The sequence below is a fragment of the Protopterus annectens genome, chromosome 6.part0 (assembly GCF_019279795.1).
Source record: "Protopterus annectens isolate FY-2018-M chromosome 6.part0, PAN1.0, whole genome shotgun sequence".
Lineage (NCBI taxonomy): Eukaryota > Metazoa > Chordata > Ceratodontiformes > Protopteridae > Protopterus > Protopterus annectens.
In genome coordinates this window covers 1,720,465,277-1,720,478,428 of record NC_056737.1, presented here as the reverse complement: position 1 = coordinate 1,720,478,428, position 13,152 = coordinate 1,720,465,277, and the positions used below count along the sequence as shown (strand labels likewise).

The 13,152-nt window shown below is 37.9% G+C and overlaps 1 protein-coding gene across 4 annotated transcripts in view; it reads left to right on the top strand.

Annotated features, from left to right (window-relative positions):
• The window catches only part of LOC122804909 (integrin beta-2-like), a 1,526,426-nt gene that overhangs the window by 616,548 nt on the left and 896,726 nt on the right, over positions 1 to 13,152 (top strand). For 2 of the 4 annotated variants that reach the window (XM_044075112.1, XM_044075113.1), the window contains exon 1: positions 1,454 to 1,714. The exons of the other annotated variants lie outside the window; for them this stretch is intronic. In XM_044075112.1, coding sequence (XP_043931047.1) covers positions 1,712 to 1,714 — 3 coding nt within the window. In that variant the 5' untranslated portion in view covers positions 1,454 to 1,711. Of the gene's footprint in view, positions 1 to 1,453; positions 1,715 to 13,152 lie in introns of those variants that run through there. 4 annotated transcript variants of the gene reach the window in all.

Genomic DNA, 13,152 nt, shown 5'->3' with positions numbered 1-13,152 from the left:
CATGCAACCACATATTTTCAGGACTTAGGAAACATGGAATTTGCTAGGGATCTAGTTGCAGAACCTTAATTACTCCCTAGAAAACATTCATTGACAGGTTTTAAATAGATATGTAACGTTCCCATTCATGTCCGCTGCTAATTCCCTGGGGATGATTTCAGATCTGTCTCCACTTCTTCTGAGATAACTTTCCTCGTACTAGCCCAGCTTGCTCTGAATTGAGTTGAGGTAGTTGCAAACGCCCACAAGAAGCTTTCGGCACCTAAAGGCCTATGAGAGAAATACAGATGCTCATAATATCATTTCAGTTCCTGCAAAATTATATGCAAAGTCAACCTGAGACTGTCACCTAGCACGTTAGACTGCAGCTGCAGCATGAGAACTGGTTTGCTGGCAGAATGTTTCTTATTCTAATTTATCTTTTCTTTTTTTTTTCTTTGCTCCATTACCGCTAACAATCAAGCTTCTAAGGAGCTGTCATCCAGGCAGCTATAAAGTTGCTTTGTGCTCTTGCTGGCAGCCCAGTATTTTTCATTCATGAACATTAGCCCTCCCCCCCCCCCCCCCAGTTGTGACATGAACACTTGCATCACCACAAAGGCTGCCTATGTTACCTCAGTGCTCACATGCATTCTTCCCCACATGTGCCAACAGTGGCTACCATCACAGGCTTAGACAGCCATGCTCCTGTCCTCCTGATGCCTCTCCACCAGTGTATAATGAGCTGCTACTCCCCAGTGGTGCCCTGACAATGAAGCTGAGGTGCAAGCCAAGTGAGAACCTTTGTCCTTCAGGACACCCATCCTCTTTGTCTGTGTCATCAAGATCATGAGCCTCTAGTCAAACAAGGGTCACCTGGGCTATAATCAGGGCTTTATCCCTCTAGGTCACCAGCACAGGTACTTACTGGCAGAATTTAAATACCACTTTTTGTAACATAAATGCTTCCCTCAAAACTTTATTTATGAAATAATCGAAAGCAGAGAAGCCCACGTTGATTATGATGTCGATGTTTTCCAAAGCTTCTTTTCTACTCTGTATTTATGATACCTTAATATTATCTTTCAGTTACTGTGACTGCTAAGTTTTTTGGAAGAGGTTATACAATCATGGATTTCAGGAACAAGTTTACTACATTAATACTAAACATACTCTCTCTACCTTCTCATGGAGATAATAACAATGCCTTTAGTACTTCTCGACTGTTACATGCTTTGTAACTAATTCTCACATCTGTGTATCGAACTTCACACTGTTTGTTTTACTCCCTGTGTGCATAGGTCACAAATGACAAGGCCACTAATATAGTCTGCACACCCAGTTAAAATAAAGAAATAAAGAAATGAACATTTTCTGTTCCTATTTTGACATTGTGTAAAGTCCCAAAATATTGCGTCATAGGTTTACAACTGCTTCCCTTTCCACAAGGCAACATGACACACTGCACTGCAGAGGCGGTGTAGTTCCTGTAAAGCACAAGAGCGCTGGTAGAACAAAACTGTTCGCTGATAGTCATCTGACATGCAGGTTGTAGTGGGAACATAAAAAAAACAGCTTTTATTTACCACCATCTGATGAAGAAAATTTGATGGGTTTATAAAATCTTTGAAAGGGCTAAGAGGTACACGGCAACAGTGCCTGGCTAATCTGGCTACTCCTGCATCTGATGTAACATCTAAGACTAAGGTTACAGGACATCAGGTCACAGTTTATGGTAAGTAGTAATTATATAAATTGATCACAAATGGAGAAAAATAAAACTTCTTGGAAATCTAATGTGATAATCAATGAGCATTTAATCTTTACTGCCTTGATGTTTATTTTTACTTGAGGTGGTACTGAGAAACGTACCCTCATTATATCTTATATTAATAAGCATACTATACAGCGTGCACAGAGAACAGTATATAGAAAGAAAACCATCAAGAAACAGGAAGTTAATTCTACATGCATTTGAAGAAGCAAACGTTTACCAAATCCAAAGCCTTTAGTTTGATATTTATCATCTACAAATTCCAGGATAGAAACACAACATTGTGAGTGAAATCTAACACAAAGAAAACCTAGTGATATTGTGATCATGGCTGGATCATAGAAAAAGTAATTCCTTAAAAGTCTAATCATGAAATGTGTCAGCTGAGCAAACATCTGCATATTACAAGTTTAAAAGAATTAAAAGTTTACATATTTTTCTTCTTTTTTTACCTTTCATTCAAAGTAAAATTTAAGGAATTATCAAAGAAGGTATTAACCACAGTGCTAGAAAGTATTTAAATAAAGTGCTTGAACATTTGTCATTTTATTATTTTATATTTTGCTGTAGTTGTATACAAGGTTTAAGGTAGACCTTAACATCATTTGCAGAAGTTATTTATATGAAATGGATACTTGATCAAAGCAGTCTCAGAATTACAGGCACATATGAGGTTTCTTGGACTTGCTAAGGTTAATACAAAGTGCAGAATATTACGTGAGACCTTTATCTCTGTTTAGGTAGGTAACTCTATAAATGCCTTGTATTCACTTACTGTGCTGTAATTCCAGACCATTAAGGCAAAGCGACTTTTACGTGTTTTGTTGTCACTCCCAGAAGAGATCTTAGAAGGTAGAACTGGGCTAGCTTAGCTTTGTGGTGGCTTGCCCAGTAGGACTGTGGGATACCAAAGTCCCATTGAAGGCTAGAGCAAGGATCACGCTACAGGGGACAAGGTCCCATATAGAGGAGCAGTAGAAAGCATTAGCAGAGCATAGAAGTGTTTGTTTGCAAACACAGATGTGAGTTACAGGTCAGGAATATTATACATAATAAAGACAAACACCAAGCAAATCACAAAAACTCCAAATAAGAACAGGAAAGCAGCAAAGCAAAAGCTGTTGAAGTTGTTTAATACAGCATAACACACAATTATTATGTTATGCTGTATTAAACAACTTCAACAGCTTTTGTTTTGCTGCTTTCCTGTTCTTATTTGGATGTTGTTTTTTTGCAGGAATATTATACCCCTGATTAGCCCATGCATGTACAATGAGATGGGGTAAAGGCCTCGTGGTAATGCTATCCTGTGCAGAAGGGGAGTAAATGAGAAGTGAAGACTGTAGAGTGGGGGTTGGGGGCAAAGGCTGATCAACAGCATCTTAAATACCCTGAGGAAATTCTCATAACTCTTATGGTGGATGGATGTCAGAACCTGGCTGGGGAGACATGAATTTTTGATAGGCTGTGCTGGAGGGTTACTGATTGTTGCCAGGGAATACATACTGGGAACAGATACTAGTTAATTCCAAGCAAGGCAAAGGGAAGCCGCACTGACTTCTACCAGCAGGATCTTGAGATCATATAAACTGCAGTACTAACATGTATAGAGCACGGGGAAAAGTTATAAAGGACAACATTAATGGCATAACCCTACATTGATAATACATACATGTCTACATACAGTAATATTATCTTTCTGGTGTTTGTTAGTGTTCAGTTCTACCAGCATTATGAGCTTTCTGCACATGGCATTACCCACAATGTGTTATAGACTTCTGCCATTGATATCTAAGCTGATATCTAAGCTGCAGAATTATGAATGGCAGAATTTCAAAATGGAATATCTGAATGAACAGGAGTTGGAGTGAATTTTGTTATCTTCATGTTTGCTGATTAACAGGCAAAGATATTTAAAAAAAAAAAAAAAAAAAAAAAAGAGCTGCAGGTTGCACCCTGGTGCAAGGTGCTTCATGTCACCCTACCCCTAGAAACTAACTGCCGACAAGTTATTCAAACTGTGTGGTTTATAATTTTGATATTTGCATATCAGTGCATTTCATCAGGGTTACTTTTCATACCCATCATGCACTGGTGGTGGTGGCATTCTTTTTATCATCTGCACAAATTGAATCTTCTGGATAATATTCCACCATTACTGTGTCTTGCACTCAGACCTTGGATGTAATGGATCAATAAACCCTAGCTGGAGAGTTGGGAAACCCATGAGTTTGTTATATCCATCTTGAAAGGACTATAACCTTCTGATGATAATTCATGCACAGTGTTAAAGTGGCTGAGAAGAGGCTTTCACTTCTATCACACATCCACTGTAAAAGGTTACTGAATACATTATTAGCCCAACATATATGAGTGATGCAGATAATGCATCAAGCAGCGTGTGTGGTCGGTGTGCAGTGATACTTACTGGGGTGTATTATGCTGCGTCATACTGAACAGAGCAGGAAATCACACTGAAATGTTTGAAGTTCTGAAATCAAAATGAGGTAAAAAAAAACTCTCAGAATATGCTTTTTCCAAGTTTCATTGTAATCTTTTAAGATAAGGCAAGCAATACTAGCTAGCAGCTAATTATTATCTTAGAATAATGTTTTTCTTTTTTACATATTTGCTGGCCAGGTAAGCCCACAGGACAAATTTTCCTTTTTCAGGGCAACCCAAGAGCACTCTCTAGTTAAGTGACTCACTCAGTCACACAGCAGGCAGACGAATAAGGAAGGAATCAAACCCTGTTCTCTTAGCACAGGAAGTAGCTCATAAATAGCTTGAAATTTTAATTCTCTGCTATAACTGCCAGAATGTTGGTGTCAGTTTTTGTATATTTGTTTGTTTTTATTACTTTTTAACAAAACTGCTTATTTATGACTTCTGTTGACTGACTTAATCCCACTATGCCAATCAACTGAGACCAGAGGTAGTGTTTATACTGATTAGGAGTAATTTGGTTAGGAACCCCGAGGTAATTCACCTTACTCCTTTTGAAAAAGTTGTGGGAACTTTAATGTCTAGCTGAGCTACTAACAGTTCATAACACCTCAGTCAACATATCAGCTAAGTTTTTCCTTGTACACATTATAAGTCACAAACATGGAATAATTTACTAATAAATACAAAAATTTGTAATTATATGTATGTTTTTGTACACACTGCATAACCAGTGTGAATTGTGCTCTGAAATTAAGGATGAACCAGTTATTAAATAAATAACATAGCTAAATAATGTTTCTGGAATTATCACATTTATTTTTGTAAAAAAAAAAAAATAGGCAAGCATTAGTAGAAAAAAAACTTTCCTGCAAGTTAACCTTTTGTAAACTCTATTGCTTATATGATCTTTTTGCATTTTCTGTTCCTCCATTGCCTGAAGAATCACATTATCATCAAGTGCAGCTATATTGCTTACCATGACAGTCCTTTTTTTTTTTTTTTTGCACCATTTGCTCTTCCATTGACTGAAGACTGTGTACCTTTAGTGGGACTGGCTTGGAAACTTAAATCCTAGATGGTCACAGTGTGTACCCCATAATGTTTAAGGGCCAGCAGGAGTGTAAAGTCCATAACACTAGGCTGTACCTTACTTACCTGTTGATAGACCCCCCCCCGGGCCCTATTAGAAACAGATGTTTCTGTTAAGTTCTCTGAGCTCCACTAGGGAATATTAAGAGAATACACCTCCTGGGGCACACTTCCCCACTCTGCTGTCCACAGAGGACAGGAGAACAGTGCCCTTTAATTCCTGTCCCTCTCTGGTTGACTCTTCCACCAGTAGGACCACTATGTGATACCAGGTCATCTGACCCATAGGGTTTAATCTCTTTTAGCACTGGTCCTGCTTTCCATGAGTGTAATTCATCATAAATGACATCTGGGTTTTCCAAAAGTCTACAGTATTCATTTTGTACAAATTTATTAAAGAGTGTGTTTTGTCAAGATACATTTTTCCAACAGTTAAAGTGTTATACATGTTTAACTGCAGGGCTTATCTTCTCAAAGTTAAAAACTTCATATTTCTTTGTTGCAGGCTCTATGTGTTTCCATCTTGTAAATATTATAACTCAGAAAAAATTATATGCTGTGAGTTTCTTTGTCTTTAAAGTTTATCCTTTTCTCTGAGTTTGAATAACCTAGGAGGTGCTATATTTAGACATTACAAGTGTGGTGACAAAACCCCCACTCTGGGTGGTGCAGAGGTCATATTTAGATTTACAATATTTTTGATAAGCATTCTGTTGATATTTAGAGGTTTGATTTCAATGTTTTGCATATCAAATGGGAAAGTCACTGGTGTTTCACTACAAATCCAAATATAGTGGATTTTTTTCCCAGCAAAATTTGACAGAAGTATGAATAGGGTTGCCACCTTTTCAAATGGCCAAAGTGGGACATTTTCTGTACAAACATCAGATTTTACAGGCCGACACATACCCACAGTCAGTGCAAAGGATAGAACTTAACTGTTTTGCCTAAATAAAAGCTTATTCTTGTAGCATTTTAGTTGCTTATTCTGTTTCTTATAACATTTAAGTATTTTAGATACAGAATAACTGTTTTATGCAACTATTACATAAAATATAGGAAGTAATTTTGTCCTAAAATCTCAGGACATTTGCCATTTTTAAAATTTTTTGTCAGGACACAACTGCCCAAAGAGGGACTGTCCCTCGCAAAGTGGGACATGTGGTAACTCTAAGTATGAAGTCATGGTCCTTGGCAAACATGTCTGGTAATATGAAATGATAGGGCAAAAAGATGGAAGGCAACAGTACTTTATAAAAAAAAACTGTTAATAAATGCAATTATGTAGACAAATCAAAATCACTTATTTGTTTACTTGTTTGCTCTGTTGATTGGATTACTCCAAAAGGGCCTATTTCCTGGGAAGCCCTGGAGGGATGTCCTAAGCACAGAGTGTTTTGTTTTGAGACAGACAAAAGTTTAACATTGCATCAGTGGTGTGTATGTGGGAAGACGCTTCTGTGGCAAACCTGGTTATATTATGTTCCATGTTTCATCAATTTAAAAGATTTTAAAGCTTTTTTCCCATTCAGGCAAAACATTCCTTTTGATCCAGTGGTTATTTCCAATCATTTGATAATTTGATGTCCTTTACTGTAGCATATTACACATGTTCTTGTATTATGAGAACACTCTAGTTCAGAATGGGCATTTAATAAAGGGTACAGTTTCAATGGGGTCTATATCAGATTGTCGAACTTTTAATAGTTCGAAGCACTAAAGATCAAACTTTAGTGATCGAACTGCTAAAAGATCAAACTGCTATAAAAACAATTTTTACATAAAAAAAGAAAAACTAAAGAGTGTAAGCAGGGGGGCACGTCCCCCTGAACCCCCCATACCCTCGCTACTTCAATATATCAACTCCAAGATCGCACTTCAGTGCAATACAGTGCGGAAATGGAAGATTTCCATTTCCTACACTGCAGTGCAATCTCGGAGTTAGTATATTTAAAGAGCAGGGGGTGTGGGGGGTGCAGGGGGCATGCCCCCCTCCATACACTCTTTAGTTTTTCTTTTTTCTTTAAAAATTGTTTTCATAGCAGTTCGATCTTTTAACAGTTCGATCACTAAAGTTCGATCTTTAGTGCTTCGAACTATTAAAAGTTCAACAATCTGATATAGACCCATTTTAATGCACATACCAGCAGTAAATTTTATCATCAGGAGTCTGTTTCTGTATCAGGAAGAGTCTAATTTCCGAACTGCAGAAGCATGGATTTCATTGCGAAAAAAGTTCACAGTTCAGATTCATTTAAGTTATTAAAAACTAGGCACTGAACAATTGAATACAACATATATCATGCAAAACAAGTCAGTGATACCACTCACATTGCAAATCCCCCCCCCCCCCCCCCCAGTGGGCATTAAGAACATGTTTGGAGTCAGGATGTCAGTTTTATGAGTATAAAACAGTGCCAGAGTTTTTTATAGTTTTGTTTTTCCACAGCTACAGCAGAATCATCCTCTTAATGCAACAGTCTGCAATGCCATATCAAAGCCACATTCCAGTCAAATATGTGGTCCAGAGTGGTTGACAAAGTATTGATCATTGTCGTGTCATTGTCGTTTCCCTAGCTTCCCGCAACTAAACATGGAGGTTACCAAGGAAGTGTGCTGAATAGCCAAGACAGAATTCAGTGAAACTAAGAAGCAACAGAAATTCTCTTCAAACTAATTATGTGGACACTGAAAATTCCTGTATCACCCCTCAAGTAAATGTACCCAACTCTGAGGTGCTATGTCCACAAAGCAGATTATAAATTTCTGATTAAAGAAACAGCGGTACTGATGTGGAGAATTCACTCTCTCTGGAGTTGTTTCAGTGTCTGAAACTTTCAGTGAAATATTTTCAGTGAATCCTAGATTCACAAAATGGAAATGTTGCTACATGTAGTGAACTTTTGTTGCTATGCTCTAGGTGAGAGACTGAGCTTTATATTTTAGAGAGCTGAGCATTAACTGAAGTTCTAATGCAGCTGTACCACAGCTAGATAATACTGAAATGAGTTGGAATAGGCAGTGCTTCACTTCACTATAAGCCTTAAAGAGGTCAAACAGTAACATGGTTACAATGTGACCTTCTTCAAAATGGGATCTATATTTACTTGTACATCATTTGTACAGCAATCATTTGGGCGGCACAGTGGTGCAGCGGTTAACGTTGTCGCCCCACAGCAAGAGGTTCTCCAGTTCGATTCTCGGCTGGGGTGCCTTCTGTGTGGAGTTTGCATGTTCTCCCTGTGTTCGCGTGGGTTTCCTCTGGGTACTCCAGTTTCCTCCCACATTCCAAAGACATGCATCTGGAGCAATTCTCCCCGGGCCTCCGCTGAAAACAGGCTCTGTGGAACCTAGTCGGACTTTCCCGGTCAACAAATGATAAATACAATAAAATAAATTTGTATCTATATATGTTAACTCAAAAAGTCTTTGGAGCAGAAGCTTTTTATATAGGCTGTCCATGACAGTGAAAAATACATAAAGTCATTCATTTTATATTATAATGCAGAGTAATGTCTCATAGAAAAAAAATATAGCATAGATACCTGAGTAAAGCACAGTCATTTAGCTGGTAAACAATAACAAGCAGCTATAACTATGCCAAGTGTGCAAGTAAAATCAGATGGTTGCATATAGAATCTAGATTGCAGAACAGCAATTTACAAAATGAACATTGAAAGTACAAGGCAATGGATTATAAAGAAGTCATTTTTTATGGCAAAATCATTTGATCACAATGCTGATTAAAGAAATAGGTAAACCTTTTTGCAACTAAATAACTCTTGAGAAATATAGATGGCTATCATGCAAAGTAGCAACAGAGAAGAGTGCATTATGAAAGGTGGGGTGCCAGTGTTCAGCTGAGGTGCATATGAAGACAACTAGATTATGTGAGACCCCTGACTATGCAGAGAAGGTGGTATCATACAGTGAAGATTAAGTAGCATATTATTCTGAGTGGTGGGCTAACTGCAAATATATGGAAGAATAAAGAGAGTGGGGTTAGGAAAGAAACAATATCAAGCAGGAAGTGATTGAAGCATAGATAAAGAATACTGATAGGTGAGATAAAATACTTATTAAAGAAGAAAATTTTGAAAATAGAAAGTTGTCAGCACAGATGATTAAGGCTGCTATGATCTGTTAACAAGCTGTTTCCTGTAATCCAGGGTTTGATTTCCTTGGCCTCCATTTGTCTCCCATGTGAACAAATCAGTTAACCAAACAGTGCTCCTGAGTCATCCCTTAAAAAATTATATTCGTGTCTGGTGGGTTTACCTGGCTAACAAAAAAAATCTGTTTATTGCACCGTGGGAGTTGGAGAAGGAAAGAGGGAAGAAGACAAAATAAAACTAACCAATTTATGACCCTGGCTTTGTGTGGAATAATGTTTTATCAATATTATTCCTCAATGGACTACTAAAAAATCATATTTTACACAGAAATCTAAAAACAAAAAGTATAAAAGTCACACAGACAAACCAATTAGTAAAAACTACAAGAAAAACCTAACCAAACTAAAGTTTTCACTGTGTGATACCTTAAACCTCCTATAATACAAGTCCATGGGATCTATGATTCTGAATGTCCATGACATTTTTATTTTTAAGTCTTAGCACATTCAGGACAATAAAGTCAAACCCCACTAGCTGTGGACATGTATTATCAGCCTTCTTATGACATCATCAGAACAGTATAAGCAAACTGATTGGTTATACTTCAAAAACACGGGGTCTTTACACACAGCTGATATCCATTGATATTAAGATATCTGCAAAATATCCCAACTAACATCCAAAACCAAAAAGCAAAAAAGTCACCCAGACAAGCCAATTAGTAAAAATCTACCCAAGATAGAGTTTCCAGTTTGTGATACTTTAAACCTCCTATATTACAGACTCATGAGATATATGTAAATGGCCCCTACATTAGAGACTCATGGGATCTATGTAAATGATCCCTACATTAGAGACCCATGGGATATATGTAAATGACCCTTAAGGACATCAGTTGTTTCAGCTATATAGTAATAGCCATGATGTTCTACTTTTTTCTTAAATCTTTGTGGATACATTCAGGCTAATAAATCCAAACCTGACTAGCTGTTTACTTACATATTTCAGACTTCTTATGATCTCATCAAAATAGCATAACTATACTACAGAAACATAGGGTCTTTTTACACAGCTGATGCCCATTATCATTAAGGTGTCTGCAAAATATCTCAACTAACACCCAAAACCAAAAAGCAAAAAGATCATACACACAAACCAATTAGTAAAAGCTACAAGCCAAGCTAGAGTTTTTCACTGTGTGATACCATAAAATTCCTTTAAAAGATGCCCATGGAATATACGCAAATGACTAAGCAAGGAAGTCATCTTAGATTTGTTCTCTTTGTGTTTAAACACGTTCACTATGTTTGTATTTGGTGAGGTCAGAAAATATGTATGCAGTCCTACAATTGCAGATCTATATATATAATTAATTTTAAGGAGGCCCATACCTTGTTCAGAACAAGGAATATATAATCTTGGTATCACTGATTTTTATATATCATTTGATAAGCATGAAGCATTTTTTTTTGTTTTCCTGTTCATCTAATCCAATACCTTTTAGGGCTAGTCAGTTATCTCAAAACTGCAAGCCAGAACAGGAAGAGCAAATTGGTTTATACCTTGGACTGTTTTCAGTATTAATTTTAGTCTTCTAAGATATTTTGCTTATGGAGTTCTGTTCACATTTGTTCATGTTTTATTATTGATCCTTCATCAATTCCCAAATATTTATATACTCATTCATGATCAAGTTCCTTTTATCACATTCCTGTCTCAGACTGATATTTTCTTGGTGCTGCATCTTTCCTGCTTTAAATGTTGCTTTTGCACTTTTATCAAGCTCAGATTATATTCTTGTATCATCTGAGAAAATTTTGAGCACTTGCAGTTGTGCTTTTAGCACCTCATCTGATGATCTATACAGTTTTAAATCACCCACAAAAAGAAGATAAAAAGTCTTTACATTTTGTTGTTATCTGTGAGCTAAATTGCTACCATGACCTAATCTGAACCTTTGTACTTGTTTGTTGTTGATTTTTTCACAGTGGAGAATTGTGTTTTATAGATATTAAGGCTACGCTGTTCTAGTGCTAATAAAGCCACCCCACCAGAGCATTTTGAATACACATGCACCTATGGAAATTAAGGGCAGTATTCATAGTCCAAGGCTATGCATTTCCATAGAGGTGGTCCATGAAGAGTGGTGTTATGTGGTTATGTGAATCCTGGACTTTCAGGGTAACTACTGAAATGTGGAGGACTTTTTGCAAACACAAACTCCCCTGTTGCAAAAGCACAACATGATTAACACATAAGAGATACAGGGACGGCTAGTACACAGTTAAGGGGCTTTACACTTATGCATATGAGTCTGAGTCATAGTCATAAATTTATAGGTTCTTAGGTTCATAGGTAGGTACTAGGCTATTGGCCCAAGGGCCTACATAAGCCTAGCCAGCAAGGTTCCATAGCTTACGCCACCCAAGAAAGTTATTTTCCTGTGCCACTGTCGAGCAGAGACACAGAAGTGATCCCCGGGGTGTATTTCCTTTTTCCCATCCACTCATCAAGATTTGTCTTGAAGAGTGCTAATGATGAACTTTGCTTGACATAGATGGGTAGCTTGTTCCAGAGTATAGGAAGTCTCTGGGACAGGAATCTATCCCTCCAGCATGTCCTGTTTACTGTGGTGACAAGGTTTAGGTCCTTAGAGCATGTAGCTCGGAGGGATTGGGATTTCTTTATGTGTAGCATGTCCAACAGCTCTGGGTTTGACATAGCTTTATATGTTAGGCAGAGATCACCTCAGAGTAGGCGATATGCTACGGAGTAAAGCTGGAGTTTTTTGAGGTGGTCAGTGTAGGACATTTGTTTGAGGCCAGTAATCCTCTTTGTGAGGTATTTATGTGGCCTTTCCAGCTGCTGTCTTGTGAGGTACATTCCAAAAGGGGTGTTTTACTCTATAATGGGTCTAATGAGTGAAGAGTAGAGGGGAACAATGACCTCTTTTTTCTTGGATGAGAACCCTTTTATGATGAGGTGTGCCACGAAGAAGGACTTCCTGACTACTGTGGTGATGTGACTATCAAAGGAGAGACTACTGTCCACCTGGGTCCCAAGGTCTCTTATCACACATTCGGTGTTAAGTAGATTGCTGCCTATGTGATAGTTCATGGGTACAGAGTTTTTACCAAAGGGGATGACACTGCACTTTTTGGCATTGAGCTTGAGGCCATGGCTCTGACACCAAGCATCTGTCTCAGTGAGGCCCTTTTGTAGGATGTCCACATCATTTGGGGACTTGACTATGGCTCCTAGTTTGCAGTCATCTGTGAACTTCATTAGCTAGAGGCTTTCTTTGTTAGCCTGTACTTCAGCGAAGTAGATAACAAACAGGAGAGGTCCCAGGATGGAACCCTGTGGTACTCCACTTGTCACTGCTTTGAGGTCAGATTTGGAGTCTGCAACTTTTACAGTGTGGGTTCTGTCAGTGAGCCAGTTGGCAACCCATCTTGTGACATAGGGATAATGAGCTCATCTGCATACAAAGCATGTAAATACCCCTGAATTTATGCCAGAAAGCATTAGTTTTCAGGGAGAATGCAGAGATGCAAGAAGAGCTTAGCTGGTGCTTCTGCATACCTGGACATTTTCCTGAAGGGATCACTTGAGTAATTATTTAATTTTGATGCTTGTGAATGCCTGGACATATTACTGAAGGGATCACTTGGTGGGACCATTTCATTTTAATGCTTTGCATGCCTGGACATATTACTGAAAGGGTCACTTGGGGAAATGCTTCAT